Raw genomic sequence first — 26972 nt, 5'->3', positions numbered from 1 at the left:
TCGTGGGGCGGTTGAGTTCACAGGCTGATATAAACTCATCATGATGATGCTGGCGTTGGAATTACGGCGATGATGATAATGAGATTGGTGATGAATGATACAAGTTTCTCCAGGTTGGACAAGGCGGTTGATGCAGTCTGCTCACAATGGCGGGTCTGACATTCGGAACGGAGAAACTAATATCTCCGTGTGGCGCAGACAGACAGCGGTTGCTATGATGGTAGACAATATTGGACACTACTCTATCATCTAGCCTGAGTAGTTCTAGCATCATGCAGCCTGCTCACTCCTCGCTGATCTCCCATTGGTCCACTTCTTCTACATGTCCAAGGGTCATGCAGCCTGCTCACCACCTCTAATGCGCGGATTGACATCCAAGATGCAAGTACAGCAATATTATAAAGATCGTGGTAATTCCTTGATTTCGATGCTACACACATTGACTCAAGTATTCATTTGAACATGACTTTTCATCCCGACACTCTCCCTAATCTCCAGGGCAAAGTATTCATAGTGACAGGTGGGAACTCCGGCATGTAAGTCTCACCTCTCCCCTCTCGCCAAAAGCCAAAATGACTGATCTCGCCAAACCACAGAGGCTACTACACTGTGTCCCACCTAGCAGAACATGGCGCCCACGTTTACATGGTCGCCAGATCCCTAGAGAAGGGCACAGCAGCGATCGCCAGCATCAAGAAAATGCACCCTTCAGCCAACATCGACCTTCTGCAAATGGACCTCATGGACCTCACCAGCGTCGTTGCGGCTGCCAATCATTTCCTCGCCCTCGAAACAGCCCTACATGGGCTGGTCAACAACGCAGGCATTATGGCGACGCCTTTCCAAATGACCAAAGATGGCCACGAGGCCCAGTGGCAGACCAACTACCTCGCGCACTGGGTTTTGACGGAACACCTGCTTCCTCTGATGCTACGTACCGCCAAGGGCCTTCCTCCAGGCAGCGTGCGCATCGTCAACCTCAGTTCATCGGGCCACCTGGGCGCACCCAAGGGTGGCATCAATTTCAAAGACCTATCGCTCAAGGATGGCGGCCCGTGGTCGCGGTACGGACAGAGCAAGCTCGCCAATATTCTACACACCAAAACCCTGCACAAGACGTACGGCCCCGGCTCTCCCAGTGCGCGGAGCAGAAATGGCGAGATCTGGGTTTCATCTGTGCATCCGGGTCTGGTCGAGACGAACCTCGCCACGTCGGTGGGGGAGTCGGGATCGGGAATTATGAGTGTTTTCTCGGTCTTACGCTGGTTTGGATTGCTATGGCCCGCAGATAAGGGGTCGTGGACCAGTTTGTTCTGTGCGGCGAGTCAAGATATGAAGGCGGAGCAGAGCGGCACGTATTTCGAGATTTTCCGGCGCTTTGGTGAGCCACGGTGGCAGAGCGGTGCTGCGAAGGATGGACAACTTGCAGAGAGGTTGGACGAGTGGACTAGGGAGATGATGAAGAGGGAAAACTGGATTGAGTAATAACCTTCGCGCCCAAATCAACGTAATTGCCTGATACTAAAGCAAAGGGTTGACTGGTTAGGTGGGAAAGAGACTTTTGGGATCGACGGTTACTCGAGTTCAGTCTGGTTCAACCAAACTGGTGATATAGAAGTGTGTTTTCTTCGCTTAGGACCTCGCCAAGTTGTTGTGTAATTATATATGGCTCCGGATGTTCTGTTAGAAATTTTTCTTGTTCTTTGATCTTCAAACCCTCCATTTCCCATCGTTTAAAATTAACACACTACTTCCCTTGATATTACATTTCGTCAACATGCATATGACTACCCAACAAGCGATGGGAAAACACACCCATACCGTCATCTTTCTCCATGGTCGAGACAGCAATAGCCAAGCATTTGCGGACGAGTTCTTCGAGAGTGAGGCGTCCGAGCCTGCGGGGCAACCACGCACGCTTCCAGATTTGTTCCCAGGCATCAAATGGGTCTTCCCTACAGCACCGACTTCTGAGTCGAAGCGATTCGATACCACCATGTCTCAATGGTTCGACATATGGTCAGTCGAAGACCCCGAGGAGCGAGTTGAAATCCAAGCAGAAGGGTTGAAGCAAAGTATTGCTAGCCTCCTAGAAGTGATAAGAGCTAAAGAGGCTCTTGTGCCCCGACAAAACATCTTCCTGGGGGGAATCAGCCAGGGATTTGCCACGGCGCTCTCCACCTTCTTCGCTGATGGTCAAAACTTCGCTGGCCTAATTGGCCTATGTAGCTGGATGCCCTTTGCGAACTCGGTAGACAATCTTACAGCATCTATTGTCAATGACGACCAGCTTTTCAGCGCAGTTCAGAAGATTTACTTTGGTCAACAACCCCGAGAAGAGTCACTGGCGCAGCTTCTCCGGTTGACTCCCATCTTTCTCGGCCACTCTATCGATGATGGCCTTGTCCCCATCGAGAATGGAAGGCGAATGCGGGATATCCTCATGCAGCATTTTAAATTGGACACCCAATGGCACGAATATCAGGACGGGGGTCATTGGATCAATGAGCCTCAAGGTGTGGATGACATCGCCGAATTCCTGAACCAAAACATGCGGAAGCCGAGAAACACTGAGGTACAGCAATAAACTGGACAATCTATGTCCAATGGACTATTGATCGCTGCCATCGGTGCTATCAAATCTCAGAATGATGTGCCAAAGAATAATCCAGAGTACAATTCACTGCCAATACTCTCTCCTCCTCAGAAGGCGACGAAGCGCCCGCCTACCAACCAGCAAAATGCCAGCATTACGCAACCAAACCACAATCTCAACAACCCATCGCCGGGAGTTCCATCTCGACGACACATTATTCACTGACCAGCGTTGTATCAGCTTCCGAATTCTTTGCAGGTACAGCATGCGGATACGACAGACACGAATACGCCTTAGGTAGAGTCCGGCGTGGCTCGGCCGCACGCCTCAGCATTCGCTGGCTACATAGTAACCTCGGCCGCCGATCTTATCGCACACTTGGTGGAGGGTGCCGCGGTGGAGGTGATATGTATTGCCCAGTGATGGGAGTCTCTGGGATCTATTGGCCGGTATATGGCAGCGTCAAAGGTGGTCTCAACATTCGCTGGATGGGAGGACTCGGGAACAATAGCAATAGGAGTCGCAGGAGGATTGGTTGTGCTGGACCTAAAGAGCTGATGTCAATATCATTACGGAGGAGGGAAAATGCTGGTTTCAAACTCACGACATTATTGCAAACAACAAGCAATAATACTAGTAACAGTAGCTATCAGAACTCAGTACAAGTGCCTCATATATGCTGATATCATGATTGGAAAATATTGTTTTGATTGACTGTGATACAAAAACCTGTAGGTAGAGTCATGACTAGAAGTCTCGTTTTCTGGAAGGCAGTCGCGATTTAAGAACCACTAATCTTCATGGGCAGGTGCATGCTGACTTGATCTCGACTGTTGCAATCATCATGCCCTGCGAGATAAGCCCTAAGAACTTTTCAGCTGACCGGCACAGCCATCCAAAGTCTCCTCGGGTCTTTCTTGCTCGTCACCATCTTTGAAATCTTAAACGATACCACGATTTTGACCAAATCCTCCCCCATGTGCTTATGACATATATCTTAGTTAGGTGACGACTGCGCCGCAACCTGGGACCACAGCGTCCATCATATCTCAGTTCCATCTCGCGCTCACGAAGCAAATCTAAAGTCTAACCTCTTGTTCCCCTGGTCGGCGGTGGTGGCCAAATAGTGTACTCTCTGTTCCCGGGTCATCGACTCCCAGATTCGGTCGCGACGGTTGTTTTGCACGACATAGTAGATTTTGGCGGCGATAAAGGCCACAATGTTCCAGGCAACGATGCCTAGTAGAGCCTTGTTGCCGGTATAGTAATACGGCTTGTCGTCGTTTCGGTAGATTTGGGACGCGAAGACGTTAGAGGCCTGGACCGCCATGTTGTACAGCGACGAGCCAACCGTCCTGGTCCGGACTGACCCGGCATTCCGCGAGGTGAGAGCCACAAGGACAGCATGGGCGTAGGGATAACCGACGAGGAGAGTGGAAAGAGCCCATTTCGCCCAGTTGGATCCGTGGAAGTGAGGTGGCAGGGCAACCAGGGCAATGAGGAGAGGAAGACACCAGATCTGGGAGATCAAGCCGATCACAATACGCTGGTTGATCTTTTCCGACACCCAAGTCCAGAAGAGCAGCTGCAGGATGAACAGCACGTAGGCCGGAATGGTCAACAAGTTGGTCTCGAAAGTGTTGAAGCCCAGGGCCTTACATGTCAGGGTGATGTAGGCTTGCGGCGGCGTGGGCGGAATGGTCCAGGAAAGACCAATAATGTAGATGGGCCACATGTCATAGTCACTGAGGGCTTCCTTGAACAGTTTCCAGCTGATACCTTGACGATTGTGCATGGTCGACTTATTCGGGTCGTCACGGAGAATGCGGGTGACCATGATGACCTCTTCTCTCTCCGTGAACCATCCGTTCCGGGGTCGTAGGAGGCCTTTGATGCCATGCCGAGCGGTCTGAGTGGGTGACGCCGGGAGGTAGAGCCAGGTGAAGATTCCAATCAAGCCCGTGATAAGGCCTTCGATCAAGAAGAGATAGCGCCAACCTGCCCCCAACCCGCCCTTGCCTCTCAGGTGAAGGATGCCGTAGGCGAGAAAAGCCCCGACCACTTGGGTAGATTGGTAAGAGGTCCAGAACCACGACAGCCGCCTGGGGAGCTCGGCGTTCTTGAAAAAGTATGACAGATATAAAATGGTGTCGGGGATGAATCCGCCTTCGATCACCCCCAGCAGGAAACGGCAGATATAGAAGCTGGTTCGGCCTGTGAGAGCCGCCTGCGACGCGGCCACGGCACTCCAGGCCACCATTTGAATGGGAATCCAGGTATCGGGACCGAGTTTCTTGCTGATGAGCTGGGAGGGAAGTTCGGCGAACAGAAACGAGCAGTAGAATATGGTCATGCCATTGTTGTAGTCGTTGGTGTTCATGTGGAGATCAGCTTCCACCTGGTCAGCTTCCGTCCGGTCAATAGCCACGTCAACTTACCCAACATGTTATCAGAAAGAGCCTGGGGCATGTTGCCACGATCAAGCTGCAGCGCGAAGAACATAACACAGGCCGGGAGGGCGATGATCCAATCGAGCTGCATAAATTCTGGTTAGCGAAGTCCATTTCCGTGTGTGTTGGACACCACATACCCGCCGCACCAGGACCTTTTCTTCCTCTGGGGTCCATGTGGCTGACGGATCGAAACGATGACTGCCTTCAAATCCTTTGATCGGCTTGTAGATGTTCACCGCCTCTGGGGCTTCGAAGACATTGTGGACGTTCTTGATGAGGCCCGAACCGTCATGCTCGGACGAGGTTTCCGACCTCTGTTCAAGACCGTCGTCGACCGAAACATAGCTGATGTCTTTGCCGCCAATCTGCCACCATTTTCTTCGCTGTGGTCGATGTCGAATTTCCCCGGAGGCATGTTTCTCGTTGCTGGACGGAAAGGCTTCAAGCACTCCTACTTTGTCCATTATTGTCAAGAGGCCTTCCAGGTAATCAGGGTCGCTTGTCTGATGACGAAGAGACAAGAAGGCTCGGAAGAAAGATAACAGAGGGGGTTATATAGCCTGTAACGAGCTCACTGCCGTGATGTAATTGTAGCGAGTGCTGTTACATGCGGGGAGCAGGATGTAAATCTTGAGCCATCAACCTGGCTGATGGCGTGATCGTGGGGGAAGCAACCCAATTCCACATCACCAGGTTGATCGTTCGCCCAGATTACGTGTCAGAATTCAAGTCGATTCGTTCTGTATCGAGGAAGATGGCCGACCTCTTCAGCTGCCAGGGCAAGTGGACGTTGTCTGTGGCATGGCGCCACCTCGTCACCAAGTCCTTGTGTGGCCAAAACAGTGTTCTTGATGCAGCGTCCTTGTAGCGACATCGTGAATTATGGTCATTGCAATGAAGCCGCTACCACACTTTCAAGATACTGTAGCTGTCGGGTGTTGAGACTCTCTTGGAACGTGCTGTGCCCACAGTTGTCTTTCAATAGTGAGCCGTGGTTGGAAGGACTCTCTCCGTTCCTCCTCCGGGACCTTGGACCTAGTGTTGCATAACTGTGGCTTGATCCAGATAAGACAGGAAGAAGAAAGTCAGCGGATTGGCCCCAGCTCTCGTAATCTTCCGGTGCTTTCTTGGCTTGTGCAGCCAGGAAAGGAAGGTGCTCTCGGAAGCTCGACATCGTGATGGAGAAGGACGATGTGTGATTCTACCATCTTATGTAGGAGGCGCTGATGTGCAGGATGACCATTTCAAATTCGGATTCAGATTCAGCGCATAGACCTACATTGTGATATGGTGGAAGAAGGCGACGAAGCTTATACTTGCTTGTTGTAGATGGTGGCTGCTTGTTTCTACGGAGTAGATCAAGCAGCGTCCAGTAAGGGCGAGGTCATCGCTGGTGCCCGGGGGAGCCCTAGGCCCCTTGGCCCCCGGGCCTTAGCCTCCTAAGCCTTCAGCGGTGAGCGCTAATCAAGTCCACCCTGAAGTTTTGGGCAAACCAGCCCGGGTAGCACGCAATTAGGCATGTGGCTAAGTGCTAACTTCTGCTTAGCGGGTGAACTGGACGGATGACTTTTCTTTCTTCAACAAGATCTGGGGACGTGTTAGACTAAATACTTTGTTGCGCAACATAGCCCTACATTCCTTGGCAGAGTGCCTGGACTACCTTGTGAGTCATATGGTTGTACCTAGGTTTGCATTAGTACACAGTAAAGACAGCAGATGTTTTAGACCGATTTAGGAGTTGAAGAGAGACCAGACGTAATTTGTAAGATACGGGCTAGTCAGGCATCGACCAGACACAATAGCTAGGTCCTTAACTGAGGTCATCTCTACAGCGGAGGCGATGGCCAATCGTCTAGCCGATGCTATGTTGTGAAGGGTATAGAAGGTAGGTAGGTCGATATATCATACTAGATCGGTTGATGATCCAGAGTTACTTGATAGATTCGAAGCTGTTCACAGCCACAAATAATAGCTAGAATCAGGTCCGTGGCCACGCTTTTATTTACTCCCAGGGATGTTAGCTTCATCTACAGTAATTTCTCAACCTCATCTGACAGGTCTGCCAGTACTGAAAACATCTCAAGACGCTACTTAGTACAAGCCCTTGTGTCAATTGAATTTTGGGAACTGGTTCCTAGGTTCGAAATGCTGACTCTAAAATCAACCATCTCTACGAATGCCACACCGGTATGCCTTCATACGACTTTTAAGGCATATGGTACAACAGTGCGCCCCCGTCCACCGGTAGACTAACCCCCGTGATAGCTGAAGCAGCAGATCCCGATAGGAAGACCACGCCATCTGCTACTTCGGCCGGGTCAACCAGGCGTTTCATGGGCGAGCCTTCTTCAGCTGCTCGGACGTATTCACCTCCATGACCTGAACCACGGAGTAAGGGGGTGTCGACATATCCGGGACTGACACAGTTGATGCGAATTCCGTCCTTGCCGAATTGCCGGGCATCTTCGCGGGTGATGGTGAGCACCCCGTGTTTGGAGCTTGTGTAGGGGGCGATTAGTGACACTGCCGAATGCGAGGCCATAGATGCGGTGTTGACAATAGAGCCGCGACTGGCTTTTCGTACCCCTGGTACCGCCAGAGGTTCCTGTTTGAGCATGGCTGCGATTTCATACTTGTGACAGAGAAAGATCTTTGCGAGTGGCACGGTCAGCTCTAGCACCATGCTCGAGGCGAGAGCTGTCTTACTCCTTTCAGATTGACGTTGTGGACTCGGTCAAACGTGGCGACGGGCACATCGACACTTAACGTGTTGCCCATGGCGATTCCGGCATTGTTGCACGCAAAGTCGAGACGGCCAAACTCCTTGATGCACGTATCTATCATTTCCTGGACGGAGGAGTCGTTACTGACGTCCGCCTTGTGTGTGACCACTTTGGCTTCGGGCTGGATCTGCTCGATCAAACTCTTGGTTGTTTCCAGGCCGGGAGTCACGATATCCGCCAGGAAGAACTTTCGACAGCCATTGCGCGCGAATCCGAGGGCAATCTCCTGCCCGATGCCTGCACCGTCTTTAGCCAGCAGAACTGGAAACCGAGCGGCGAGAAGACCTTGCCACTCAACACTGAAGGGAATGAACCATACCGGAGCCTGAACCGGTGACCAGTGCTACACCGGCAGCAATGATAGGGTCCATGATTGCAAATTGATCCTTCTGGTCGTTCGGTTTCGGTATCGGCGGTGCTATGGTCCTACCGTCGTTGCGTATAGATCAATTTACTGTACTTGTTATTGACAACGAGTAGTAAGGGTTCTTTAGGCCAGAATCCCAACTCAACCCCCAAGATACTAAGCGTAAGCCCCGGGGTCAGATGGCATGCTCTCGTTCCGGGGTGTTTTGCAGCTGGTTCGGGCACGGACCATTAAATCATTGGATCAGGTCATGTCCGCGGATAAAATGGAGAGCGTCTCACTCATGATTGCTGTGACAGTCTTTACCCCGAAGTCCGGCCGCCCGAAGCGAGTTGTGGGGCCCCAAGCTCTCAGGTCGTACGTGCCCATGCTGGACCATTCTCGAGGTCATGCCGGTGGTAGCAGAGTTCGTATTTGTTTCAACCTTTGACACCATTCAACCTCTTGGAAACCATCCAAAATACTCCAACATGTCCGACACTCTACAAGGCGGAGTGGCCGTAATCACCGGCGCTGCCTCAGGCAAGTCACTAGAACGACACCCCAACCAGTGGCTTCGCAACTGACGGAAGAAGGAATTGGTCGAGCAACCTCGTTATGTTTCTCACGAGATGGTTGTTCTAAACTCGTGCTTGGGGACGCGTCTCTGTCAGAGCTCGAGGAAACCCGCAGCATCATCAAGCGCGAACAACCGAATGCACAGGTCGAAATCGTGAATCTGGACATCAGCGATGAAGCCTCTGTGGACGCCTTCTATGCTCGGGCGGTTGACAATTTTGGCCGTGTCGATTTCGCCGCCAATATTGCTGATTACGAGCATGCTGTGCAGCCGGTCACGGCCCTTGACGAAGATGATTACGAGAAATCCTACACAGTCAATCTACGAGGGGTACTGACCTTCCAAGCCTTCTTCTGCTCTTCCTCCTTTTGAGGGACTCTGAGTTGACGCATTTCATCTTGAACCCTAGATCTTCTTATGCCAGCGAGCAGCGCTCAGACAAATGCTGAAGCAAGAATCCCTCCCCGGGCTGGGACGAGGGAGCATCGTGAACGTGGGTAGTCTATCATCTACCAGCCCATTGGGAGGATTGACGCTATATTCCGCCACCAAAGGGGGCGTCCTGGGATTGACCATAACGGATGCATTTGACTACGGCGCAAAGGCTATCAGGCTCAACATGGTTGCACCAGGACACACCATCAACCCGACCCTCGAGTCCGCCGATGACAAGTATGTGTCCAAAACTGCCTTGAAACGCCACGGGGACCCCAAGGATGTCGGCAATGCGGTGGCTTGGTTGTCTTCTCCTAGGGCTTCATATGTGACAGGAATCACATTGACTGTTGATGGTGGACTTCATTTAACTACTGGGCCACCTTAGCAGGTGCAAGTACAGTATATAGCCAAAATACTTACGGACTGCCGGAACGGGTCCGAGTGATCGAATTAGTTACACTCGCATCTTACCTATGGACAGGAAGCTCATGTAGTTGACCAGCTCCTCGTTGACAGGACTCCTGGAGGTCCAGGATATCAAATGAACACAATCTATTGCAGTGAAAATGCAAGGGTCAAGCCTGGTCAAGTGTACAACCAAGGATTTTCTCGAAGTCAAGGGATTTCCATCGATTATTTCGGCTCCTGCATGCTCATACGACTAGTCCTGACCTATACCAGATTGACGCCCCATTGCCGCTTTCTTTACTGAGAAAAATCTCACTGAAAAGCTCAAATGGCGACACTGACATTATGACACAGGTCTAGCTTGCAGTCATTGACTTGCGTGGTTCACTACATTTCCTGTAATACTTCAGGCATCGGGTAAGCTACACAGATAGACCGTCAGAGATATCGACTAAAACCTGGACTAGACACCTTCAATCTCCTGATCAGTGATGCCACCAACAATGCGCGGTAGTGACATGTCCTAAGGTTTCAATCCCTCTCTACCGTTTCTTCTCCCCGGCAGGGTATCCTTTCTATTGTCCTCTGTAAGCATGGATTATAGATATCCAGACCTGGACACGGAAAGACTCACTGTTTGAATTTTGTGTAAAGCCGGCATTCGACTGATAGACAGCAGTCCTCCATCCACATTCCACACTAGACAGATGGAGATGGTTTGTCAGATACTACAAGTACAAAAAGCTTCGAACAACTCGATAGGATATAGTACTGGACTCACCTGCACCCGTCACATATGACGCATCTTCCGACGCCAGAAACATCAGCACAGCGGCGAGCTCCTCGGGTTCACCAGGTCGATGCATGGGCACGGCGCTGGCGACGTGCTCGAAGATCTCGGGAGTTTCACTGAGCGCAGCAGTCATCGGAGTCCTCGTCCAGCCTGGTGCGACGGCGTTGATTCGAATTCCATCTAGAGCGTGATCCGCAGCCATAGAGTGAGTGAGGTTGGCCAGGGCGGCCTTTGCAGCGCCGTAGCAGCCCAGACCTTCGTCTCCGTAGATACCAGCCGAGGAAATCGTGTTGACGAAGACTCCACGTGTCTTCTTCTCCGTATGCTTCTTCATCTCGGGGATGGCAGCTCGGAAGATGTGGAAAGGAGCGTCCACTCCAACCTGGAAGACACGGGCCCAGTCGTCGACCGACATGTCGGGGATTTGTCCATAGGCGGGATATCCGGCATTGTTGTGGACAATGTCCAGGTCGCCGAAGTGCTCGATGGTCTTGGTGACGACGCTGGTTGCTTGAGCCGGGTCGGAGATGTCGGCATGGTGGAAATAGACCTGCTCGGGAGGGAATTGTGCGATGAATCCCTGGCCTTTGGCCTCATCGCACATGTCGGCCACCAAGACCTTTGCTCCTTCAGCGATGTAGCGCTTCGTCAGGGCAGCGCCGATGCCTGAGGCGCCCCCAGTAATAGCAACGACCTTCCCATCGAACCTGCCCGGAAACGTGTAGACCATGTTGAAGATTGGGATGATTGCTTTCTTTCGACTTCAACTTCAATTCAATTCCAATGGTGCTAGGGCTAAGATACGTATACTTTGGGATCCCCGGAACAGCTTTTATCACTTCTCTCACAGTGCAACGACCCGGAATTGCCATTTGGGTGACAGGGCCCCCATAACTCCGTCTGGGGTATAAGCGTAAGTGAAAGGGCCCGCTCGCCAATCCTCCGAGTCTCTCGGTGCTTGGTATATGCACCGAAAATTTTCCTAGTGTTCTCGCTTGGGGGCACTTGTATAAACCAAGGCAATATTATTTCCACGGATTCCTGTTCATGGTCCAAGCACCGGTCATGGGGACCCCGGCTGCGGGGGCATCCCACTTGGAGTGATCTCTAGTCCAGAATCCAGAACCCAGAACTCAGTTATGATTCCGCGGAACCAGAGCGGCCGTACATAGCATATTTCGGCCTTATCATTATGTACTCCGTAGTCATGCACAGTTAGGCGAGTTGAACCTAAATTAGCATGGGATGGTAGCGGGGATTCTCTAGGACGATTCTTGCTATGTACTCCCAAATCTAAATCTACACTCCCTCTATGCACTCCCTTTATCTAGCGATACAGGGTCAAGAAATCGAGGGCGTTGTTCTTCTCGCTGATGATCCGCTGAATATGTTCTTGGCTCCGTGGCTTGATCTGGACCTGGAACGGCAACGGAAATTGGGCAGTCCCTGGGGTGTAGGCATGAGTGTCGATAGGTATGGGCTGCTGAGTTTGTGGATCAATAGCCTGAGAGAATTCGAAAGCCCAGAGCAATTTCGCCGCAATCCGCCACATGTTCCGCTCCGCGAGATGAATGCCGGGGCAGATTCGCCGCCCTGCTCCATAGCCAAAATGATCCCTATGTTCCCAATCGGGGCTGCCAGCATAGTCGTTGGCAAGCCGGGTGTAGCCAATATAGCGGTCAGGATTGAAGTCGTCTTCGCCCTTGTAGATGTTCTCGTCGTGATGGATTGCCCAAGATGCCAGGTAGATGATCGACCCCTTGGGAAATAGCATGCCATTATACCAATCATCTACATCACATCACTTAGTCACATTACCGTTGATTAGGAGGGATGTTCTTACCTTGTTTCAGGAGATGGGGAATTGCGGTCGGGGAGCTGTGAATCCCAATTAGCCAGGACTTGTATAGCATCGACGGGGGTCATAACTTACGTAGGACGCCATCGCATCCCTTCCTTGACAATGGCATTCACGTAGGGTATCTCGGCAAAGTCGGTCCAGCGCGGGGATCTGTCGGTTCCGCAGACTGCGTCGATTTCCTTGCGTGCTTTCACCTGGACTTCGGGATGGAGCGCAAAAGCCATGATGAGAGTGCAAATCTGTGATGCCGTGGTGTCTGCCGCGCCTTCTACCAACTCACCCATGAGATTGTTGAAAGCGTGCTGCGAAAATGGCCAGCCTTTCTCGTTGTACTCGTCCAAAAGATGGTCGATGATACAGTCTCGCTGGATTCCTTTGGCTCGGCGGGCCTCGACCCGTGCCCTGGCCTCACCCCACGCAGCATCCATGCTTCGGCGGGCATCCATAGCTCGTCTCTTCCACAGTGCCATACTTTCTGGAATCCATTTCAAAACGGGGAAGATCTCGACCGGCGGGCTTGAACCTGGCTCCATGACGGAGGAAAACTAACCAGACCATGAGTATATTTTTGGGTTAGACACATAACATGGGGTAAGGACTCACGTGTTCCATGACTTCGTACACGGTCTTAACAAGATCAGTTTTGGTCGATTCACAAGACAGAATGCACACTTACATGACCCCAGAAGTCCTCGTACTTGTCCGCCCGTTGTCCAAATACAATACAGCTGGCAGCAGAAGCAGTGTATCTTCTGACGAGCTTGACGAAATCCTCCGGGTCGTCGAGCAAGTTCTCCATCAAGACGGTGGCTCTGGACAGGAAGTGGTGGTCAGCATAGACACAAATCCGGGTTGTGCGGGAGAGCAGACAGTTCAACTTACTCGGCTTCCTGCACTTTGAAGTGCTTCTCATCGAGCATCTTAGGAGAGAAGTTGTGAGCAACCACCTTCCGCTTCTCTCTCCACTCAGCGGTTGCAGAGGCGACGACAATGTGATCGCCATGGCTCAGCAAGTCTCCGACGTACGACTCAGGGCGATCCGAGTAAATCTTGCTCTTCTTGTCCAAAAGATCGTGCACCGCCCTTCGGTCGCAAAGGACAATCACGTTGGCCGGCCCCATCTTCAGGGAATACACCGAGCCATATTGCTTGGCCCACTCTCGGAATCTAGAAGTCCATCTGGTCAGAAGAAGCTCACTGACTCTTTGGCGGGGACTGAGAGTGAGGTGAGTGTGATGGGAGCGTACTGCTTGAATAAACCTGTGCGTGGGATCTGATGGATATTTCCCAGGACCGGAAGAGTAGGAGGGCCAGGCGGCATGCGCGGATCACGCCTCCCAACCTGGAGTAATCGATAAAGGCCGGAGAAGATGGCGATGACAATGGCAGCCACCACCACCGGGCTGCCTGGGATGAAGTTAAGACTCATGTTGCCTTCTGATGTTGCTGTAAAACCACGGTGTTGCTTTCCGCCAGGGTGTGAAAAAGGGCAAGGACGAGGAGGTGGAATAAATCATATCAAATTTGTACTGACTTTGTTTCCTTCAGAGGCTCTGCGTGGCAAGATGCCCAATCGGGCGGCATGATACAGGTAGGTAAGGTGGGCACAAGACAGCATCTCTGGTAGGCCGAGAGCGCAGACTCAGCCGGATCAACTGGGTCCATGCCTTCCTTCATTTTGTATTTCCGGGGAGTTGTCGAGTCCACGGGACACAGTGGAGACGGACAGGGCGGACGTAATGTAGGGTGAATCCTGGTTCCCCGGAATCCGCTTCGCCTACTCCAACTCCCACCACCCACCACCACCCCAGCTTTGGAAAAAAACAGATTAGCAACAGGGTTTCGAGGACAGTCCGCCAAATGCCGAGGACCACAGCGTGCTTGTTGCCAAAGCTAGTGAGTGTTGTGGCTTCCCAGTGTTCCGTGTACAATTCTGTGCATTCCGGCCCATAACCCCAGATTGGGCCTCCCACACCCATCCACGTGGAGTCAGGGGCACTCACCCTGATTCCTACCTGTATATAAGTATCAGCCGACTGGTATCTTGCGGGGCCGTCCCATCATCCTAGCAACAACCTGCGCTTCAGTTCTGGACACTCCCAAGATGCATCACACAAGTCAGGCGACTCCTCATGTCGCCGGTGAGGATGACTACATCAAACCCCGGACCACGGGGAAGAACATCACCTTCATCTTGATTGCCGGCTTCGGCAGCTTCATGTTCGGCTACGCCAACAATGTGGTCACAGGGAGTCTCGCTCAGACCTCTTTCATCAACAAGTTCCTCAGCGGCAGCGATGCCGACGCCGTCATCGGAGGCATCTTGGGCGGGTGAGTGACCGAGTCCATCCAGCACACTCCTCTTGTTCGTTGTCCGACCCTGCTAACGACTCTGCGCTGCAGCTTCCTCGGAGGCGCCTTTATCGGCTCTCTGCTCCAAGGTTGGATCTCACCGCGGTATGGCCGCAAGAAGACCACCGCCCTTGCCGCCATCCTTCTCATCGTGTCGGGTGCCTTGATGGCCGGCAGTGTCCACGTTGCCATGTTCATCCTTTTCCGCATCGTCTCAGGAATCGGTGCGGGCATTCTGACGTCCAATTGCCCAACCTACATGAGCGAGATCTCGCCACTTCACACTCGAGGTGCCCTCACCGGCACCCACGGCGTCGGAATCAATGTTGCGTACACCATGTCGAGTTCGATTGCCTTGGGGTTGAACTTTATCGATCATCCATATCAATGGCGTCTTCAATTCGTCATCTTCACCTTCTTTTCCATCTTGCTTCTGCTCTCTTTGTTTCTGATCCCGGAGTCGCCACGATGGCTTGTGGTAGGTTGACATAAATCCATCCCCATACGAAGGTTGCTCATTGAGACTAATCTTCATTTTCATTACAGGAGAAAGAACGTCACGAGGAAGCGCTCGAGACGCTCCGGACCCTCCATGTCGGCACAGATGGCCACGGCGAAAGAGTGGTACAAGCGGAAATGGCGCTGATCAGGGCGCAGATAGAAGCCGAGAGCGTAGGTGATCGCCCACTACTCTGGCAAGACGAGAGCGCTGACCCAAGATTAAACAGAGCGAGTCGACCAGCTACTGGCATATCTTTGCCACGCCGTCGCTCCGAAAGCGAGCCATCTGCTCCATCATGATCTGGCTTTTGAACATTGGATCTGGCGTTCTGGTGATTGCAAACCTTACCCCCCTCATCTTCGGTGGTCTTGGTTACGGCCAGACTATTCAGCTCGGGCTGTCGGTGGTATGGGTCTTCACCTCAGGAGTCGGATCCTTTATCAACGGCTTCCTGCTTGACAGACTTGGTCGACGACCCCTCCTCTGTAAGTCATCCGTCATCCGTTGCCTCTGTCTTATGTGGCGATGGGGTGCTGACTCTGAATAGTGATCGGCGGCTTCCTCGTCGGTGCGGTGCTCGTGATCGAGGCACTCCTCCAGAAGTACTACCTCGGAACGACAAACAAAGCAGGACTCAATGCCGCCACGGGAATCTTCTACGCATATGTCTTCTTCTGGGCATCGTTCATCGACAACACCACATATTGCTACATTCCAGAGATCTGGCCTACTCATTTACGCTCGAAAGGCTCTTCCATCGCCTACTGTGCCTACTATGCGGTGGCCATCGCAACTAGCTCCCCGGCTTCTCAGGCTTTCGCCACGATTGGCTACAAGTACTATTTCGTCTTCTTGGGTCTCTGCGTCGTCGCCATCGTCTACATCTTCTTTGTCTTCCCAGAGGTACGTTCTTGTCATTGATTGAAACGGGCCTGGACATCATCATGCTGACTGTGCCTTCCAGACAAATGGACTCGCACTCGAGGAAATCGGTGAAAAATTCGGCGACGTCGTGGAGGTTCACTTCCGGGATGTCATTGGCGACAACGACAGCGAGCAGAATCAAGACAAGGTTGCAGAATCTCAGATTGAGACTGCCGGTGAGAAAACGGCAGCATAAAGGGACACGCATAGCCTTAAAGGCCTTTAAAAAGGATCTAGAGAACTCTCGGAAGTGGTTTCTACGAACTCGTTCCACAAGCTCACGATGTGAATTGGTGGAGTGCAGGCTAGCATTCTTGAGGGGGAATTTGTAGCAGACTCTTTGACTCTCACGGCTGAAGCCTGTATGTTTTTCGGTCGCTAGCGAGTTGTATAGGCATGACAGGACTGGTTCAACCATAAAAGGCGTCAAAATCTATAATTGAATGTTTTCCTCCCTAAGAAACCAACTACAACCCTATCTACAAGCCAGCTTGAGACCTTATAGGTAGCGTGACGTACTAAGTACTCCTTGTAGACCGGTGAAAAGGTCTGCAGCTCCACCAAAGTTGAAATCCCTCGTCGAGCAAAGCGAATCGTAAAAATCGGGTGGTGTTGCCGCGCTCTGGTCCATATCGTCAAAATACAGCAAGGAGTCGTCTGCATTACAAGGCTGGCTGTCTGAAGGTATAGCTTCCGGCGGCAATAGCGCGGTAAAGGGGGACTCATGACCGTCTATTGAGATTTCAGATGACAGGTCTAGAGACGGCACCTTGAAGGTGAGCAACTGGTCTGCGTGCTCACTTTGCGGGTGGTCCTTGACGCTCAGACTTCCGCTGAACATGTCGGCGTTATTGTTGTTATCGAGTTTCATTGCTTCTTGCTCGTCATTGAATATTGAGGCGACCGTAACAGCGGTGGCAGCGATGGCAGCGCCCTGGGCCTGTACTTGATGCTGGCTCTCCGCTGGCTGCTGCGGCTGGCCCAAGTTCGCCCCCGGCATGTTAGGCAAGAGAGATGACCTCCGTGCAATTTCTGGTGCTACACCATTAGCTTCTGCTTCTCTTGCAGAAAAACATAGGAGCTTACCAGCTTGAGAAGTTCGGCCAGAGTGAGACAATAAATGGATGTGGTCTTGCAGGGAGTTGAATTCAGGCTTATTGGGGCTTGAGGAGGCGTTTCCGTAGAAGTTCACTTTGCTCAGAGGTTGATGATAACTCGTGTACTTTGGGCGGGTGTTTTGCATGCTCTCCACTTCCTCTTCGATGGCTTCAAGGTTCTTCTGCAGAGTGTCTGACATGCCCCAAAAGCTGACAAACTGGTTATATGTCAAAGACAATAGCTCGAAGTTCGAATTGATCAGCTCCCTCTCCGAGTTTGTTTGCGCCAGCGCACGATGGATGATCTGGACGGCGGCAGCGAGCCAAATCGTGTTCGCCAGGTAAGGGTTTACGTAGCGACATTGGACGTCACTGCTGCGAGATACCAGAGCAACGACCTCGTCTGCAGCTTCGAAATACTTCTCGAAAACACGGTCTTCTGCCACCCCACCGGCCAGGTCGAACCACTCGGGCTGGGATTTTGCGCCGGCCTTGACTTGGACCGAGTGATGGCCCAACTGGCTGTCTCCATGGAAGATATAATATTTGTAAATCATCATCTTGGTCAATTCTATCATGAGGCGAATGCCGTAGATTGAGTTGTGCAAGAGCCGTCGTCTTTTGGCCGCATCTCCCTTGACTCCTGTGATGGCAAAACTGAGGTATTGCTGGTGATACTTGAGACCCGCAGGCAATGCCATGGTGGTACACCGGAGGGAGTTGGAAACCGTTGACAACTGGATCCGCGTCTCCCTCAAGCTGGTGTTCTGGGTCGCTGTCGACGCGCCGTCGACGCTGGTGGGACTGGAAATCCCCTGAGCGTCCTTCATGAGTGAGTTGACGACGATAAACCAGGCCTTTGGTGACTGGTTTCCGGTCTTTTCCAGGAACTTCCACCTGGACACTGGGCTGATATGGAGCACACAGCTTTCCTGAGGCTCACCACGAATCCAATGCCTGTCTTCGGACGGCAAGAACGTTTCATTTTGACTCCAGTCGATCGCGGTAGGACAGCGGCGAACGACACTGGCAAACACGTCCATCTCCCATATTGCCCACCAGGCGCGCCGTTTCTCCTCGTCCTCGCACCAAACAGGGCCGGGGACGCTTTTGATTGATATCCTACCAGCATCGATGAGGTGGAAGTTCAGCTCATAGGCAGTCCTGACGCAGAGTCCCAGGTATCTCCATGCCCTTCCCCGGACTTCCCTGATAAGAAGCCAGTGGGTCATCAATATCAGGGCTTGGAGGAGCGGCAGTGTCAGAGGTTCGTCCTGGGACTCGCAGACTGCCTCATCTATCGCCTTCAATGCTACGGCACAACATCGAGAGGTGGGCCTTTGGTCTCTCTGGCCATTGACCCAAATCTGTTGGGACAAGTCTTGAGTACTAGACGGACTATCTGAATGGAGGGCGAATGTACACATGGCGGCCACCAACGCGGTGAGCTGTTTGTGGGTTGGAATGCTCTTCAGCTTTTCCGGGAACTTGCTCTCCCGGAACAGCTGGAAAGACGTGAAGCTTTCGAAAAATTGGTCGATGCTGTTGAGAAGTCAGCGGGGGAAATGGTTTCTAAGGGCGTTCTATGACAAGACTAAGGACACTTACAGCCTGGTCACGGTAACAAGGTCCATACCGAGTGACTGGCAGCACAGGTCCAGAGAGACCTCTTCATTGCCCGAGTGCTGGCTCGCCGGGGATCTGTGAGTCAGGTGTTCTGGTGAACAGAAGTCGTGTGAGGGGTGGATTCTGAACGAAAGGCTTTGGATTTCCTTGGAAGCTTGGGTCGAGACAGAAGGACCTGGTGATATCCTTTTTGACCCCGAGCAGGAGTTGTCGGTTTGGCCTTGTGTCGCGTAATTCCCAGCCCTTTCGGGGGCGGGATTGTAGGTTTGACTCTGGTCATCCGACGGCGACACCGCGCCGAGTTTTCTCTTCTGGCGACCCTGAGAGCTTCCGATCTTCGGACCGGGCTTGCAGACGCGTGCAAGATAGGTGCAAGTCTGGCGGCTATGATGGCAGGCATTACACTGGGGCATCGTCCTACTGCATTTGATCTTCCGTTTCCTGCAGAGGACACAAGCTATCTTGGCAAGAGATTCTTCCATGCTTTCGTCGGCGACCACGGCGGACATTTTAACGGGACTGGTTTTCCGGAGAGATTCTGGGATAATAAGGAGCGTACAAATGACCAAGGGCAAGGTTCAAGGAGGGATTTGGAAAGATCGATCTGGCATCCCGCACGGAGGACAAGGCTCGTTGACGGCACGACTATCTAAACAGAACACTTGGGACTTAGGAATAATACTAAAGACTACTGAAGACAGCCTTCTCCATAGGTTCCGGACTCCCCCACAAGCACGTATGAAAGAAAAGGGATGGGCGAAGGCGGGAGGGAATACGGCAATGCGGGCAGAGGGAGGGCAAGGGTTGCTCCTCAGCTACGATGTCGGCAAGCCTGGGGGGCATTGCAGGTCAGTAGAACACATCTGGCGCCATTTGCCACTGGTAGTGAATCCAAGACAAGGGTCGATGATGCTAGCCTTATCATGGGGTTGATGCCGACGTCGAGAACTGGGCCAACAACGACCCTCGGGTTTCAACCGGTGATAAACCAGGAACGCCGAGAAGTGTCAAGTGGAGGTCCGCTTCATTTCCCATTTCCACGGAAATCCAAGTCACCAATGGGACTGAGCTCTGGGTCAGCTTCCATGGAAACCCCCAGAGTATAGTACGCGTACTACTCCATCCTACTCCGTACTATCCCCCGGACTATTGGGCACTGGCTCCTAAAACAGGCTGCAATTCCGGGGCCATGACTCTTCAGTCTCCCTCCCTCCATTTGGCCCCGCAAGCCACGCTGCCGTTTTTTCCGTATCACTACGTGCATGTGATACACTGCATGGGACAGTATGGCCGGAGCTTGCCGCTGAGCAGAAACATAACCCTCAGCCCGGCAGTCTGGCGCAGCAAGAATAATGCATCCCCCGCAAGGGCCTGTGGAGTTGTGCCCAACATGTCGGATGTCAGGCCTGAGGGCCATGGAGTACGAAGTACGGGGTATGCGTCCACTGCCTGAAGAAGCCTGAGAGCATGTTGACAGTGCACTGAAAGGGCTCTGAGCTCTGGGCTCTGGGCTCTCCGATTCGGCTCTGCTGAGGGGACCGAGAGACTGCAGTACCTACGGAGTGCAGATTCTCTTGTGTTGTACCTGGTATCTAGGTTGGGTACTTACCTAAGTAAGTACCTCCCTGTACTCCGTACTCCGTACCTGCCTCCAAACTGGCCCCCGCAGCTGCCCCCAAGACTGCAGGCACGTGAACACCCCGCCTGCGCTCAGCCAAGGATTTCTCCAGTACTGCGTAATCCGTAATCTGTACCTCCAGTGCCTCGCTCATCACATCACTGGCAGCTGTCATCCTAGGTCAGGTTCCAGTTGCTGTGGCGGCAGCATCACCGTAACCTCTAAAGCGACCTCATATTCATCTGAATAGGCTGCTCCGGTTTAGCATGAGCCAAAGAACCACCACGTCGAGGCTGCCTGGCCCCCGGCGCCACAATACGACGGCCTGTATTTCCTGCCGGAAAAGGAAGACCAGGGTACGGTTGACTGGGCCATTTGGCCGCCACTTGCGCTTACCTATGCCTTGAAGGAGGGGAAAAGAGCTGACCTGATTTCTTGACCTGGCCAGTGTGACCAACAGCGACCGAGTTGCACCAACTGTCAACTGTACAGCACGGCATGCGTCTTCGGCGATGACAGACGGAGGTAAGTATCCAACCTCGCGTGAAACATACCGACGCTGATCTTGTGGGTGTGATAGAACCTCGTCGATGGCCAAAGCCATGGCGGTGCGTCAGTCGCAAACCGCGGGACTCGAGGCGTCTGAACAGCAAGCGACTCTGCCGTTGTACGAAACCACGCCACCGCGAACCATTGCACCGGGGGAGTCACGGAGAAATCAGTCGTCGCCAACCGCCCTCCAGGATGGTAGCGGCGAAGGACCAAGAGAGTCGGCGTCGGCGCCAGTACCGGTGCCGGTGCCAGTGCCGGTGCCAGCGCCCGTGTCCGTGTCCGCTTTGCTCTCGCATCAAGAACCAGACCCTCAGGCTGCTGACGTTGATTACTGGGTGCCAATTGTCCAAAATTCCGGCGAACATGACCGTGGTTCGAGTAACCAGTACAGTCAAGTACCACCGGCGGGTGATGACTTTGATTTCGGTGTAGAAGACACAGGCGAGGGTTTTGCCAACCCCGCAGGCGATGTTCAAACTCTCCCAACCTTCAACGTCCGGACACCGTCAGCACAGGCAGCCGGGACGGACGGCGCTTCTTCGTCTTCGTTACTACAGTTGGGCATGCCGTATCCTTCATATCAGCAGCACTCCTTGAATGAACCACCAGCGTCTCGGGATGAGAGTAATCGCCTTCTGACCAGTCGCTTGGGGAAGCTCACGCTGACCGGAGATGGGAAACTACGGTATTACGGCGCCACCAGCAACCTTCACCTCATCCAGAATCAGTCACTTTCCTTGTTCCAACCCAACATCCGGACTGTGCGCACCCATGGCGATGCTGCGCTCAGCCGAGCGGGTCTGCAATGGACAGTTGATGTCGACTATGAGAGATACCTGACAAGACTGTTCTTCCTCTGGCAGAATCCATCCAACAACGAAGTGACGGAAAAGGTTTACCTCAGTGAGAAGGAAAGCTACGACTCTGGCGACGACACCTGGCTATATTCGCCAACGTTGCAAAACGCCATGTAAGCGTCCGCGTCCCCATCCCCGTCACTGTTTCTTAGCTCTGAGTTCGGCTTTCTAATGAATGGGATTGTCACGGTCAGCTTGTCGGTCGGGGCTTGTTTTAGCTCGAGACCTGCCCCCGGCATCCAAGGGGTGGCTTCGGAATTCTTCGCCAGTCGCGCCATGACGTTGATTGAGATTGAAATGGATAGCCCGACTCTGGCAACCCTGCAGGCTCTGTCAGTGCTTTCTGCGCATGAAGCCGCCAGTGGTCGTGACTCGAGAGGTTAGTTTCTCCCACGTCTTTTCCCGGCAAGGCCAGGCGCTGATGTCTGTAGGATGGTTATACTCCGGCATGGGTGTGCATTTGATCATGGATCTGGGCCTGCATCTGGACCTCGAAGTCGACCACAAGCTGCACTTTATGGAATCATCCGTCCAAGCCGTGCAGACGATATACAGACAGATCTTCTGGTCCACCTACTCGGTCAACATGTGAGTTTCCCCGCGTCTATGCTGACCTGACGTCGGCATACTATCATGCTAACCGCGGATCAGATTGTGGAGCTCGTACGCCGGCCGACCGTCGGTGATGAATAAACTTGGAAAGATCATTCGAGAGCCGGCCATCATAGATATGCCACGATGGGACTGCCGTGAGGTTGTCCCCGACTTTCCGGAACTGCCACCCGAAATCGACCACATTGTCGCCGGCAGTGTGCCTATATACTCCTACCGACTGATCGCCATCATGGGAAAGATTGGAGATATCCTGTCAGTCCAGCCCGGTCCTCGTCTGATGGAAACATGCTGACCCAGGTCTAGATATAACGAACATCCAGATCGGCTTCCCAGCCTGGATTCTTTTCTTCAAGGCATGACCAGCGACCTGCAGCAGTGGCGAGAGTCGTTACCCCCTACCATGCAGGTGGATGGTTGTGAGACACAAGACGAGTTGCAGCCGCGGATATACCTCCCTTCTGTCTTGCAGCTTCAGTGAGTCGAGACTCTTCACCCCCGTAATTGAGCTCCAACTGATGCACGCCCACAGCATGCAGTACTACCACGTCCTTGTCCTATTGCATCGGCCGTTCATTTCAGGCACCCGATCCTTCGACCCGGCCGACCACGGCGAGATATGCAGGAACTCGGCCTCCGCCATTTGCAGCCTCTTGGTCAAATTTCGCCGCCAATGCAGTTTACGTTACGTCCACCTCACCATCGTTCACATCGTGGTCACGGCTGGTCTCATCCACGCTTACGACAGCTGCATGCTGTCCGGGCCCAACCAGAAGCAGTCCCAGGACCACCTCCTCACCTGTGTACATGGTCTATCCGAAATGTCTCAGACCTATAAAAGCGCTACCCGGGGTATGGAACTGGTCACCACTTTCCGCCGTGACTTGGAAAGTCGCAAGCCCTCGAGGAAAGACCCTAAGCGACCCTGGGCCACTGAGTATCCTTTCTAGTAGGTTGTAACGAGCTGCCTACCTATCGGTGGTATTCCGGTACACTGCTTCAGTGTTGGCTGTCCCTGGGATTCTTTGGCTCGCCAAAGGACGACGCGGACAAGGAGTTCGCGGCAGGTTGTACAGGAAGTTGGGCCAGAATGTTTGTCAATTGGCTACACCCTTACTAAAATCTATCGAAGAAACGGACTTTGGCAAGTCCAAGCAAATATACACCACCTTGTCCCATACAATCCGAAGATGCCGATCTTTCCCAGACCGTGACTCTGAGACAGGTGCAAATTCAACAGCAACATGGAGGGGCGCTCTTCAAGCTCTCCCCTCCACTTTCTTTCCCATTCCCATTCTCGTTTCCTTGATTTGCTTAGCTTTGATCTCAGTCTCCGAGGTCGCTCGTCCCCAAGCACATGATATGACATGGAGGCCACCGACCCTATTCTCTGCATGCGACGACAACGCCTGCCGGGCTAGCAGGAAGGGTACCTCTGTACGGAATTGGTCCTAATCAAGCGCTGGCGGAGAGGGACGGCGAAGATGCCAAGTCGCTCGACCAGAACGGGTAGTCGGTGTAGCCCTTGGAGGGCGGATTGGCGCCGTAGAAGGTGGAGCGATCATAGGGGTTCAAGGGCAAGCCCTCGGCCAGGCGGCGTGGCAGATCGGGATTTGCGATGAAATGTCGGCCAAAGATGACGCCGTCGGCTTCGTCGTTTTCGATGGTGGGCAGCGCGTTGTCCCGGTTGTAGTTCCCGGCGGCGAGGAACTTGATGTCTCCGCGTTGCAGGATGCGTCGGAAGGGGGTCAGGGAATAGGTCGAGGTGTCCTGCTTGGCCGAGGCCGAGGCCAGAAGGCTGGCACTGGCGCTGGTACTGGCCGTGGTACTGGTGGATGCCGACGCGGCCAGCGCCTTCATCTTGGCTTCCTCGGAGAGCATCTCGTCGAACTGCGGCTGGATGCTGTTGACGTAGGCCGGCCGGTTCGACCGAGGCAGAGCCACGATCTGCTCGCATAGGTAGGCCCAGTGTCCCATGGGGTCACTGTCGCGGGTGCCGTGGAAGTAGTTGAACGGGCTCAGGCGGATGCCGGTTCGCTCACTGCCCACGGCCGATGTCACGGCCCGGAGAACCTCCAGCGGAAACCGGCAGCGGTTCTGGATGTTGCCTCCGTACTGGTCGGTTCTCTGGTTGATGTTGTCGTGCAGGAATTGCTCGATCAGGTATCCGTTGGCTCTAGGGCAGGCATTCTTGTCAGTCGGTGTTCAAGGGGGCGGCGGGGTTGAACAAAGGGATGAATGGATATGAATGGACGGTGGGTTTGATTTCACACAGAAGTCCGGGGAATATACATACCCATGGATCTCGACGCCATCGAAGCCTGCCGCGATAGCTCGCTTCGCCGCCGCCGCGAAGTCCTGGACGATGTCGTCGATTTCAGGCTGCGTCAACGCCTTCGGCACCACTGCCGGGTACTCTTTGGGCCCAGGCCCAACGAAACTTCCGGGCAGGGCCACCGCGCTCGAACTGACGGGAGTCTCTCCATCCAGATAGTCTGGGATGGACGCCCTTCCGGCGTGCCAGAGCTGACAAAAGATGAATCCGCCTTTGGCGTGGACGGCTTCGGTAACGGGCTTGAACGCTTCGACTTGTTCCGGGGTGAAGATCCCCGCGATGCCTGGATATCCGGCGGCCTAGAATTCATCACAGTATGTATAAGAATCAGAGCCTCGTTCGGCTTCGGTTGCCTTTGCCGCCCACAACAGGACTCTCTGTACTCACCCGTCGTGATATGGGAGTCGATTCCGTCAACTGCAAGCCTCCTTTCGACGCCCTCTGGCCATAGTACTCGGCATTCAGTGAGTTCGCCGTGTACACTCCGTCTCTCAGCCTGTCGGCCCTGAGCCGACCCAGCGGAGCCATTACGACCCGGTGCTGCAACCTCAAGGCGCCGATGTTCACAGGCGAGAACAGCCGTGTCCCTCCAAGAGGGGGGAAGGCTGAGGCTGAACCCATCTGTGATCTGTGGTGACCCCGGTACAGGGATCGATTCGTCAAGGGTAGCGCTACGGTCGACGATCAATGGAGAAAGAATACTCTTTCCTGCAAGAGTGATTAGGAACTTGGGAAGAGAAACAGCACAAGATACGATATATCACGCATGTGACAGGAGGAAACGAGACCTGGTCTACTCACTCACTCCGTCATTGCATAATTAATTCATAGTCAGGAGAAGAAGCAGCCTTGCCCAGATTCCGAGGAACTTCGGGGTGGAGAGGGAGGAATTGTATGGCATGGCATGGCCGAAGCCTCTCCGGGCTCCAGGTGCTCGGTATCACTCTGTGGCCATTAGGCTCTAATCAGAGACCGGCTATTTACTGGACGGTACTCAGACCTACAGTACAACCCCAATCTACGGAGTCAGCTTGACCGTGGGTGGCGCTGGTGGTGGTGGTGGAGCAATGGTTACAATACAGCACAACTCAGGGGCTCAGGGGCCTAAATCCGGGGCCGGGGAGAGGTTTGCCGGTTTTCCACGGAAATGTGCTCGGACCAAATCACGGGGGAGGGCTGAGGGCGGGGACACAACAACCAGACCTGGATCAATCTTTCGACTATACTCCGTACTTAGACTCATATGGCCTGTGCCCTCTATCTAGAACCTAGATAGCTAGTCCGGACGGCTCGCAATGTATGTTCTACCGAGTACAGTAGTACATGCGGCATCCACGAATCCCACGCTGATCCCCCTCAACGCACCAGCCCCATGGCCTTGATTGCCACCGGGAATTCGAGGTCGGTATGTGACTTGCGGTGCTTGATGAACCACTTGCCCTCCTGCTTGACGAAGCGGTCGGTGATGGTGGTGGTGCAGGCAAACTCCAGTGTCTTGTGGTCGGGGGCCAGGTGGCAGAGCAGCAGCTTCGAGGCCTGTTCGGCCTTGTCGCCGTCGATCTTAACCTGCGAATCGACCGCGAAGTGCAACACTTCGGTGGCCGCGCGACAGGCAAAGGCAATCTCCTCTCGTCCGCGGTAGACCTTGTCGCCCACGATTTCGAACTCGCCGTCTTCGGTCCAGAGGGCGGCAAACTTGTCCCCGTCGGCCGCGTCGGCGTAGCGGTTATAGAGGGCCGAAATGTCTCGAATGGCTTGGGTATCGAGCAGTTGCTGGATCTGGGCTTCCAGCGACAGAGCCATGGTGGTATGCTAGGTGTGGTGGTGTGGTGGTGATGGGCGGGCGGGACCGACGGAGAGAGAACAGAACTGGAACTGGCCTGGCGGGTTAGATTTAGATTTAGAAGGCCTGGTTAAGTTTTCTGTAGAATTTCAAGTTTGGTATCTGATCAAAGAGCTTGTCGGGTCAGGGACAGGACGCATGGATAAAGCAAGCAGTCAGAAATCGAAATATACATAAATCTCATTTTATACGGTCCAAGGTACAGTTGACCCTGCCGACCCTTAGCCCAAGCCCACCAAGCCCAAGCAGCTCGGTCTCCTTGGAGCCTAAGCCCCAATCTGGCTGTCTGCCCCGCGACCTGACCTTCTTTTCCACGGATACTGAAGACTGGAAAGGTGGAGATGGAGAGGCATCATATCAGTCCGGGGAAACTGACTGCTGGTGCTGTCCTGTGCT

General features: G+C 53.4%; 12 protein-coding genes across 12 annotated transcripts; 5 read left to right on the top strand and 7 right to left on the bottom strand.

The window, feature by feature from the left end:
* Positions 1–462: 462 nt before the first annotated feature.
* Positions 463–1485, top strand: A1O3_06865 (uncharacterized protein; the record flags this gene model as incomplete). Its single annotated transcript, XM_007736981.1, has 2 exons — positions 463–536; positions 597–1485. The coding sequence occupies 2 exons, from the start codon at positions 463–465 to the stop codon at positions 1483–1485; spliced, it is 963 nt and encodes a 320-aa protein (XP_007735171.1).
* A 292-nt stretch (positions 1486–1777) lies between these two features.
* On the top strand, positions 1778–2587 carry A1O3_06864 (uncharacterized protein; the record flags this gene model as incomplete). The annotated part of the gene is made up of 1 exon (XM_007736980.1): positions 1778–2587. The coding sequence occupies one exon, from the start codon at positions 1778–1780 to the stop codon at positions 2585–2587; it is 810 nt and encodes a 269-aa protein (XP_007735170.1).
* Positions 2588–3662: 1075 nt separating this feature from the next.
* A1O3_06863 (uncharacterized protein) lies at positions 3663–5513 on the bottom strand (the record flags this gene model as incomplete). Its single annotated transcript, XM_007736979.1, has 3 exons — positions 3663–4987; positions 5035–5131; positions 5187–5513. 3 exons carry the CDS (start codon positions 5511–5513, stop codon positions 3663–3665), a joined length of 1749 nt encoding a protein of 582 aa, XP_007735169.1.
* A 1742-nt stretch (positions 5514–7255) lies between these two features.
* A1O3_06862 (uncharacterized protein) lies at positions 7256–8203 on the bottom strand (the record flags this gene model as incomplete). The annotated part of the gene is made up of 3 exons (XM_007736978.1): positions 7256–7699; positions 7756–8093; positions 8152–8203. 3 exons carry the CDS (start codon positions 8201–8203, stop codon positions 7256–7258), a joined length of 834 nt encoding a protein of 277 aa, XP_007735168.1.
* Positions 8204–8449: 246 nt separating this feature from the next.
* On the top strand, positions 8450–9581 carry A1O3_06861 (uncharacterized protein; the record flags this gene model as incomplete). The annotated part of the gene is made up of 3 exons (XM_007736977.1): positions 8450–8609; positions 8751–9088; positions 9168–9581. The coding sequence occupies 3 exons, from the start codon at positions 8450–8452 to the stop codon at positions 9579–9581; spliced, it is 912 nt and encodes a 303-aa protein (XP_007735167.1).
* Positions 9582–10303: 722 nt separating this feature from the next.
* Positions 10304–11127, bottom strand: A1O3_06860 (uncharacterized protein; the record flags this gene model as incomplete). The annotated part of the gene is made up of 2 exons (XM_007736976.1): positions 10304–10332; positions 10386–11127. 2 exons carry the CDS (start codon positions 11125–11127, stop codon positions 10304–10306), a joined length of 771 nt encoding a protein of 256 aa, XP_007735166.1.
* A 597-nt stretch (positions 11128–11724) lies between these two features.
* Positions 11725–13687, bottom strand: A1O3_06859 (uncharacterized protein; the record flags this gene model as incomplete). The annotated part of the gene is made up of 7 exons (XM_007736975.1): positions 11725–12188; positions 12241–12275; positions 12331–12803; positions 12862–12885; positions 12935–13070; positions 13141–13425; positions 13506–13687. The coding sequence occupies 7 exons, from the start codon at positions 13685–13687 to the stop codon at positions 11725–11727; spliced, it is 1599 nt and encodes a 532-aa protein (XP_007735165.1).
* A 675-nt stretch (positions 13688–14362) lies between these two features.
* A1O3_06858 (uncharacterized protein) lies at positions 14363–16232 on the top strand (the record flags this gene model as incomplete). The annotated part of the gene is made up of 6 exons (XM_007736974.1): positions 14363–14589; positions 14662–15088; positions 15157–15282; positions 15339–15597; positions 15660–16015; positions 16077–16232. 6 exons carry the CDS (start codon positions 14363–14365, stop codon positions 16230–16232), a joined length of 1551 nt encoding a protein of 516 aa, XP_007735164.1.
* A 303-nt stretch (positions 16233–16535) lies between these two features.
* Positions 16536–18767, bottom strand: A1O3_06857 (uncharacterized protein; the record flags this gene model as incomplete). The annotated part of the gene is made up of 3 exons (XM_007736973.1): positions 16536–17068; positions 17123–18675; positions 18742–18767. The coding sequence occupies 3 exons, from the start codon at positions 18765–18767 to the stop codon at positions 16536–16538; spliced, it is 2112 nt and encodes a 703-aa protein (XP_007735163.1).
* Positions 18768–20967: 2200 nt separating this feature from the next.
* A1O3_06856 (uncharacterized protein) lies at positions 20968–23348 on the top strand (the record flags this gene model as incomplete). The annotated part of the gene is made up of 6 exons (XM_007736972.1): positions 20968–21899; positions 21981–22165; positions 22218–22374; positions 22438–22653; positions 22705–22875; positions 22931–23348. The coding sequence occupies 6 exons, from the start codon at positions 20968–20970 to the stop codon at positions 23346–23348; spliced, it is 2079 nt and encodes a 692-aa protein (XP_007735162.1).
* Positions 23349–23853: 505 nt separating this feature from the next.
* On the bottom strand, positions 23854–25261 carry A1O3_06855 (uncharacterized protein; the record flags this gene model as incomplete). Its single annotated transcript, XM_007736971.1, has 3 exons — positions 23854–24574; positions 24695–25032; positions 25121–25261. The coding sequence occupies 3 exons, from the start codon at positions 25259–25261 to the stop codon at positions 23854–23856; spliced, it is 1200 nt and encodes a 399-aa protein (XP_007735161.1).
* Positions 25262–26089: 828 nt separating this feature from the next.
* Positions 26090–26536, bottom strand: A1O3_06854 (uncharacterized protein; the record flags this gene model as incomplete). The annotated part of the gene is made up of 1 exon (XM_007736970.1): positions 26090–26536. The coding sequence occupies one exon, from the start codon at positions 26534–26536 to the stop codon at positions 26090–26092; it is 447 nt and encodes a 148-aa protein (XP_007735160.1).
* Between the last annotated feature and the right edge of the window lie 436 nt (positions 26537–26972).

This window comes from Capronia epimyces (assembly GCF_000585565.1).
Source record: "Capronia epimyces CBS 606.96 chromosome Unknown aczIQ-supercont1.5, whole genome shotgun sequence".
Classification (NCBI taxonomy): Eukaryota; Fungi; Ascomycota; class Eurotiomycetes; order Chaetothyriales; family Herpotrichiellaceae; genus Capronia; species Capronia epimyces.
This window is presented reverse-complemented; position numbering and strand designations above follow the sequence as displayed.